An 8,025-nucleotide genomic window follows, 5' to 3' on the forward strand; every position below is an offset into this window, starting at 1 on the left:
AAGAAATGAAAGGCCCTTGGGCTGAAAGAGCTGAGAAAGAGACAGAGCTCTCCTTCCCAGGGGAGCAGAACCCAGCCAGGAAAGCTGGAGCCATGTGCTGTGCTGGCTGGAACCACAGGGGCTCTGGGGGCAGCCGCCAGGGCTGATGACCACTTTCTGCATCAGCATCTCCCTTCTCCCTTTTGCCTCTCACCCCAAGACAAGTCAGAGGCCGAACTCTGACTATCCATAGGAAGTGGCCTGGAGCTGCTTCCAGGGAGAAAGCAGTCTCTGTTTCGGTTCTCAGAACTGAGGGGTTATGAAGGAGCAGTGCAGTGGCTGGAAATCAAGAGACTTTGGGTAGGGGAGGTGGATGGAATTTTCTTTCAACTTCTAGCTCTGACACTGATTCCAACACAGCCTTCCTGAGAGCTCAACCTACTCCCCAGCCCAGGGTTCACTGAAACCTCTCAACCGGCATCCAAGAGGCATGCAGACCTCCTTCTGCTCCCCACAGCAGTCCCACCCAGACAGCGGCCCTGGTTGGAGGGTCCTAGTCCCACCAACTCGGTCCGAAGCAGTACCTAAGTCCTGCCTTCAGGCCGCAGCCACAGTGCCCAGGGGGACAGACGGGGATGGAGGCTGATGGAAGGCGGAAGCTTTGCAGGAAGCAAGCACACCCTTCTGCTCCAAAGGGAGCCCAGAATCAGGAGCAGCTGGCAAGGCAAAGAGAGGCCAGTTCTTGCAACTGAGTACTACTGGATTTATTAACTATTCTTCTGAGTTCTAATAGTCCTTCCACCACGCAGTGCCATTCCAAAAGTGTGTGTGTACGTCATTTAGCCTCCCGCACGAACAGGTTCTGAGCTCGTGTTAGGGTGCCGGGATCCAGTGGCCTGGGTGATTCTTCACAACGATGAAAGCAACAAGAGTTGGAAAAGAAAACTGTTCAGAAAGTCTCTTCGAAAGTGGAGTGAGTTCGAGAGGACCCCAGCCTCAAAGCCCTGAGGCTGACAATGAGAAGGAAGTGCAGGGAAGCGAAATATGGTGACATAGAGAAGTTCCGCACAAAGCTGGGCCCGGTAAGAAATCTGCAAGAACAGCAAGTCAGTCAAACACAATTCAGTACTGACAGGAAAGATCTGCTGCGGTTTTTCAGAAACATTGCTTTCAACCACCAAGCCCTTGGCAACTCGGTGGAGAGGAGCCCTCACGGTTGTTTGCTCAGTAAGGAGGGCCCCGGGGTAACACTGAACCAGAAAGCCAAACAGGTCAGCGACATTTGAAAGATGACAGCACCTTCTACCTAATGTTCAACCCAGACCTTAATGGTGTTCTGAAGAAGCCAAATACTTGTATGCTTACACCATTAAAAAACTCCGTGAAAATTAAACACAGAAAGGGAATAAGTGAGCAAGCAGGGATCGGGGGGAAAAAAAAGGAGTTTGTACTTGGGATGTCCAATGATCCCCCATCCCACCCCAGATCCTCTCCCTCTGGCTTTTCAGGTGCTTCTGTATCGGTTCACCCACCACCCAGACAGTGGGACTGAAGAGAGGCAGGTGTGGGGGGAGTAAGGAGTAGGGGGAGGGCAAAACACCCCCAAAACGAAAGCAAATCTCATCAGAAGAAAACAGTGCAGGTCCAAGCTTCAGAAATTATAAACAAGGGGTTGGAAACTCCTGTTTTTCAGAACAGAGCAGGAGCTCTCTGGACATGGGAGCCTTTACTTGGAAGATCTTGGGGTCCTTAGTGAAGAAGGGTCTGGGCTCCTTCTACTCCAAATCCGAGTTGTTTTTTTGTTTATCGTCCCTCACTTCACTGCTGGGAAATGACTTCAAGTATCCGGATGTAACATACTACAAGAGGAAGAGGATTTCATGGGTAAATGCACACGGAGGGAGAATGTGGCGGTGATCCCAAGTAAAACCAGAAGTCTAACTGCAAGCCAGGGCGCCGCGAGGAAAGCGCAGCGCTGCCACCAGGGGGCACCAGAGATCACGTCCGGTGCCGGGTGGGGGAGAGAGGGCGCGGCCTTGCCGGCCTCAGAAGGGTGGAAGGACTCGGGAGGCGTCTGACACCTATACCAGACCCGCTCACCTCCAGGAGGACCAGTTTCTCAGCACAGATCATCCTCGCTCTGGGCCGTTCCCTTAGAGTTACTGGTGAGAAACCTTCCGTTCTGCAAAGGCATATAGATCGACGTCTTGAAAAGACCCCACCTCAGACGGGTGAGGCGCTGCACGTTCAACCTTCGGGGTTCACAAAAAGAGCCCCCAAGCGCCAACGATCCCGCGGGCTGGACGCACAGATCCCTGTGCTAGCGCTTCCGCAAGGTCCTGGGGCACGCGTTCGCCAGACCCGCTAGAACCCCCGCCCCCTTAGGCCAGCACAAAGAGGAGGGCTGGGAGGGAGGGGAGGAGAGGAAGGACCACGCCGGAAAAGGGCATTTAACCACCTCTCCGCGGTTGCCTCTGACTCACTAATCTGCCCAGTAATGAAGCTGGGCCGGGCCCGCGTCCCACGCGCCTGGGCAGAGGCAGGGGTCCTTGGTCTCGACCTCCAGCATCCATCATCCGCCCTGCCCTCCATTAACGGCCCAGCGAGAAGCAGGAGCCCTTTAACAGCCCCCTTCCAGCTCTCGCAGGAGTTTGATGTAATTTAAACCCGGACCTGCGGCTCGTGTGGGCTTCCCGACTCCCGCGCGCCGCCGTTTAACGTGGCAAACACTTCAGTCAATTATCCCCCTCGCAGAGCTTCTATTTAAAGAGACATTGTCAGGTTCTTAAGCCTAGGATCAGCCCCGCTGCTTTCTGCCTCATATACAAAGACTCAAACCACGAGTTCTTTGAGAACTGGAAAAAGTACAATTAAACCAAGCCTTCGCAACCATTCCACCCTGCGGGAGCACCCACGTGCGGGACGGGGGAGCAGGGAGGTGGTGGGGGCGGGAAAGTGCCAAGTCCTTTCCATTTCAGGCTCTAAGAGTGAGAGGAAATAAGGCTGGGCCCTGAGGGGCAAGACCTCAAAGATAATACTCAAATGCAGCTGAGTTCTAGCTGGGCTCAGGTGCTGGGAGCTGGGCTCAGAAGGCGTTGGTGCAGGGCAATGACCCCACCTCATCAGCGAAGTTGAAAACTGGGTCGGCCAGAGGCAGAGGGAGCTGAAATTACCCAGAAGCTATTTCAGGGGACAACTAACCTTCCATACCAGGGCCTCTGCCACCCCTTAATATGCTCTCATCTTCTTGAGGCAAGAGTTTCTCCCCAGAAAACCTTAACCTCCAGATTCCTTCCTAATCAGCTCTCCTGTCGAGAAAGGCTCAAAAGCTGGTCTCCTTGCTCTCCTTCTCCAACACTTAAAGGAAGGGAGACTTCGGCGGCGTTCAGCATTACTGTCCACATCACTAAGCAGAGGGGGGAGGCTAGGCCTTTGTTCTACGAGTCAACTCTTCCGCGCAGCCCAGCCGGGGTGTGGGAAACTGATAAGGAGGAGGTGCCCCGGCAGGAGTCGGCAAGACTCAGAACTGAACCTTAGGGCTCACAGTAAGGGGTCCATCTTCCTGGCTGAAAAGCTGTAGCCTGTGGAACCAGTCTTCTACTCCTCCCCTCCAGGACAGGAAAGGTAGGCTGTAGGGAAGGTGAGAGACCTAGGCAGGGAATACCAACAAGCACAAAAAGAGAAATAAAATAGGGGTTCTTTTCAGAGAGAGGATTGATAGGGGTCTGGCCTGGGCAGTGGGGACAGGTTCTGGGATCACAGGCCGAGAAACTGCCCGGAAAGTGAGGGACCTGGAAAAAAGAAATCTCAGTGGAGGAGAGACGTAAGAGGAGGGGGGCCAGGGCTCAACCTCGACGCTGTTTACCGCTGAGCGTGCAGCACCACGGCCTCCGTGCCCACCTGCCAAGGCTGAGGCTCAGGCACCGAGTGGGGCAGAGCGTTGGCCTCTAACTCCGCGCCGCTCTCGGGCCCTGATGCCTCCCCGACCAGGCTGGGGATGTCTGGAGCTGTGGAGCGTCGGCGCAAACCCAAACGGCCAGAGCCGGGGCCGCCCTCCGGGTGGGGGCTAAGGCCAATGGGGGCTTGCACTAAGGTCGGAGGCGCTCCCTCCAGCACCTCCTGCGAACGCCACCGCCCAGTCCCTGAAGACTGGGGCGAGTGTGGTCGGGCCATCAGGGCTCCCGCCCGCAGCCGAGCCGCTTCCTCCTCTGTTACAGCACCCAGCGCCAGACTCATACTCCGGCCCAGCTCGGGCCTCTCGCTGCCCTGTGCTCGGTGCCGGCCCGAGCCCTTGGCCCCTGGCCCAGCCTCGCCGCCGTGACCGTGGCCGCCGGCGGCTCGCGCAAAGCGCGCCAGGAGAGGCCGAGGTAAGCGGCGGGGGCTGGGTCTTCGGCGCTCGGGGCTGGGCGCGGGAGCCGGACGGCCAGGGGGGCTGTCGGAGTTGGAGCCCCGGGCCGCGGCGGCGGCGGCTGCGCGGCCCCAGGGCCCGGTGAGGGCTTGCACGCAGGTCCCGTGGCCGCGGGCGGCTGCCAGCTGCAGCGCCGTGAGACCTGCTCGGTTGGTGCGGTCGAGGCGCAGGCCGAGGCGGCGGAAAGAGCGCACCAGGAACTCGAGCACCGCCCCATGGCCGCACGCCGCCGCCCACATCACTGGGCTGTTGCCCGCCGAGTCGGCCGCCTCGGGGTCGCCGCTGAACTGCACCAACAGCTGCACCGCGTCCAGGTGGCCGCGCTCGCACGCCAGGCTGAGTGCCGTGCGGCCGCGCTCGTCCCGCAGGTTCACCGCCGCACCCTGCTCCAGCAGTAGCCGCACGAAGCGCGCGCGCAGCGCGGGGTCCGGCAGCCCCACCGCCACCATGAGCGGCGTGCGGCCCTGCTCCGCGCGGCAGTCGATGATGCTGCGGTCCAGCGCATCCAGTACAAAGCGAGCCAGGTGCACTTTGCCCGCCTGCATGGCCTCCAGGAAGGTGCGCGTACCCGCTCGGGGGCACAGGTCCTTGGGCTTGAGCATGGCCCCGGCCGCCGCTCCCAGGCGGCCCAGCAGCTCCGCACGGGGGCGCCCCTGTTCCCGCGCCCCGCCGGGCTCTGGGACCTGCTGGTGTGGCTCCCTCCGCGCGTGGGCGGCTGCAGCCGAGGGTCCTGACGTTCCCACTCTTGTGCCCCAACGGCTCCCGCTTCCCCGCTGCTCCTGGGCCGCACGCCTGGTGTCTCGCAGCTCCTTCCCTGGGCTTCCCGCGTGGAGGTGCAGGTTGCTCGCTACTCTGGGCTCCGCGCCTGGCCCGCCACGAGACTACGGGAGCCAAAGCTCGGATCCCCTCCTGTCTGTCCCGCTGTTTTCCGCGTGTCCGATGCCCCTCCGTCCCTTGTGGCTTGGAGCCGCGCCACTCACCCGCACCCGGGGCAGCCCCCGCTCCCCTGATGAGACGGTGGCGCCCGCCGAGCGCGCCTGCCTCCAGCCCTGGCGGGGCGCGCCGCTCCTCAAGCTGCTGGCGCCGCTCCTCCGCCTCCTCCCCGCTCGCGGGGGCCGGGCCACACCGGGGCGCTTGCTCCTTACTTGAGGGGCTCAACGGCGCGGGAGCCGCCGCCCGCCTGCATACCTGGCTTTATAGCCTCGGGGGTCTCCAAGGCAATGGCTGCCCTGGAAGCCGGCTGAGCCGTCAGGGCAGGAAAGCACCCGGCGGGAGAGACCGCCCCGACCCCCACCCCTTCGTGGGCCACGAAGTCGGGGAGCGGCTCCTCCTCCGCGCTCCCCTGGGGCTGCGGCGGCGGTTGCGGGGCGGAGGCGGCGGCTGCTCGCTGGGGGCCACATGCACCAGGCCAGGCCAATCCCAAAGTCACAATCGTCTCTTCTCGTCTCCCCCTCCGCCCCTACCGGAGTCTGTGCTCTCGGCTCCTTAGAAACTTAGGACCTCGGGCCCGTCGGGGAAGACGGAGGGCTGCTCCCAGCGGTCCAGGTGGAAGGAAATGGAACCTCATGAGGACAGAATTGGACCGCAAGCGAGCTGGGAGGCAGCGGCGAAAGGCGAACGGGGAGTAATTGGCGGGGGCGGGGGGGGGTACCTGCGCTGCGCGCGGGGCGGGGGGGCGCTTTTTCTGGCTGAGAACTGCCACTCCAAGTGTAGCGAATCACGCACTCACACACAATTGTTCCTCCCGCACACGCTCACTCGGAGCGGGGGTGGGGGGAGACTGCGCCCTCCAATCTCCGACGTCTCCAACCCCGACCACGCGCCCGACTGCCAGCTCCCGGCGGCTGACGGGCGGGCGGAGCGGAGACGCCGCGGCCCGGGCGGGCGCCTGGGGATTTGGCAGTGCTGCAGCCGCGCTAACGACGCCCCCGCGCCGCCTCCGCGCCGCTTCGGGGCCGCCCGCCACCCCGGGACATGTGAGAGACCTACGCAAGGCTCCCCAGGGTCCTCGTCTCCCTCCGAAGCACAAAACCACCCCCAGATCGCCGGGCTCTGCTTTTGACTACTAGCTGACCCCTTTCGAAGGGAAGGAGAAGAGAGCTGGAGGCACTAGGTGTGGGAAAACTACCGCATCCCCTCTCCCTCCTGAGGTGGGGGCGGTGGTGGCCAGGCCTTGGTTGAGGGGAGTCAGGGCTCCTCAGAGCCGCCGCGGGTGGGGAGCGGGAGTAGGAGTGGAATGAGTATCTGTGAAGTGTAAAGCAGTGAATCAGTTATCAACTACAGAATTTACTGAGACTTTTCATGAGCCGGGCATTGCGTTCCAGCCGTAGGAAATACAGAAGCAGCAGCTCAGTTCTGGATAGAAGAGACCTTCCCTCTCAAGCAGGAAGATAAGACCAGGACAAAAAAGAAGAGGGTATCAGCTGAGGGCTGAATACCTCTGTTAAATACAAACAAGACCAAGACAGTGCTTAGAGGAAAAGGTGGAGTTGGGTGTGAGGGGCTCTGGGATTGTCTGAAGCTAGGACTCCAGAGGTGGTCTTCAAGGATGTGGGGGATCTGGCTGCGTGGAAATAAGGAAGACATTCCAGACAGATTACATGGAAGCCAGAAAAACACCTCTAGGGGACAGTACTGAGAGCTGCTTTACCAAGTACCTTCCTATGGAAGACAGGAAATGAGGGGAGTAATACAGCTGTCCTGAGCCTGGGCAGAGCCATGATAAGGTGCTTCGAAGCAGGAGCCGTCTGGGGAAAGGTTCTGGGCATGGAGACCATTTGCCTCTGGGAAGAAGACAGTGGGCCCAAATGGGTGAGTGTCAAAGTGCACACAGGGCCCTGCACTCCAGGCTTCTTGCCTTTCTCCAGCTCCTAGGCTTCAGGGATGCCCACCTGGCATCCTGGGCCCAGCCATGGAGCAGGGGCTCCCACTTCCCTCTGTTCTGGGGGGGGGGGTGCATGTGATGTATGCCTGTATATACTGTCAAGCCCCCATCCCCTTTATCTTTTTATATTCTCTAATCCCCCTGCTCTGCCAATTTTCTGTCATGCTGCCACAGAAAGGGCACAGCATTTGACCTCAGAGTTAAGGGCCAGCTTGAAGGCCTTTACCAGAGTGCCGCTCCAGACCAGCCTAGTCTGATCTGCAAAATGAAGCCCACAATACTAGCCCCGCCTGCTTTAGGCAAGAGCAAGCTAGGGAGTGTCAGGGAAAGAGCTGCACGGTTACTCAGAGTGTAGAAGGCCCAATCTCAGCCGCAGACGTGGGGTCCCCACCTGGGGTGTCACCTGGGGGTGGGCACAGACTCTCCAACCCCAGTAAGGATGCAGGAAACTCTCCCCCTACTCAGAGAGCAGAAGAAAGGCTTTCCTTCCCTTCATGACTCAATTTCCCTTTTCTGCAGCATGAAGGAAATTGCTTTCTTCCCTTCTTTCTGTTTCCAGAGTCAGGGAAGGAGGTAACCGTGGAATCTGTGTGTGGCAGGCCGGCCTGACCGGCCAGGCAGGTGGTGACACAGCCCAGGTAGAGGAGAGAAGCAGTGGGAACATGGAATGGGCACCTGCTTGGTCCTAAAGAACCATGGCCCCTCCTCCTTGAGCTTCCCTGAGAACTCTGCCTCATTTGTGTTCCCGCTCCTG

The 8,025-nt window shown here is 60.1% G+C and overlaps 1 protein-coding gene and 1 long non-coding RNA gene across 2 annotated transcripts; both read right to left on the reverse strand.

Annotated features, from left to right (window-relative positions):
- Nucleotides 1-731: 731 nt before the first annotated feature.
- LOC103673465 lies at nt 732-3,574 on the reverse strand. The gene is made up of 2 exons (XR_571401.2): nt 2,080-3,574; nt 732-1,838 (listed from the first exon to the last, which is right to left on the reverse strand). It is a non-coding gene; the product is annotated as an uncharacterized LOC103673465 (long non-coding RNA).
- A 266-nt stretch (nt 3,575-3,840) lies between these two features.
- On the reverse strand, nt 3,841-4,989 carry ANKRD63 (ankyrin repeat domain 63). The gene has a single exon (XM_040620461.1). It carries the CDS (start codon nt 4,987-4,989, stop codon nt 3,841-3,843), a length of 1,149 nt encoding a protein of 382 aa, XP_040476395.1.
- Nucleotides 4,990-8,025: the final 3,036 nt, after the last annotated feature.

The sequence above is a fragment of the Ursus maritimus genome, unplaced genomic scaffold, assembly GCF_017311325.1.
Source record: "Ursus maritimus isolate PB19 unplaced genomic scaffold, ASM1731132v1 scaffold_35, whole genome shotgun sequence".
NCBI classification, from domain to species: Eukaryota; Metazoa; Chordata; class Mammalia; order Carnivora; family Ursidae; genus Ursus; species Ursus maritimus.

Bases quoted from the DNA above. Each gene is read 5' to 3' on its own strand.
- ANKRD63 (XM_040620461.1), bottom strand. From the start codon at position 4,989: ATGCTCAAGCCCAAGGACCTGTGCCCCCGAGCGGGTACGCGCACCTTC.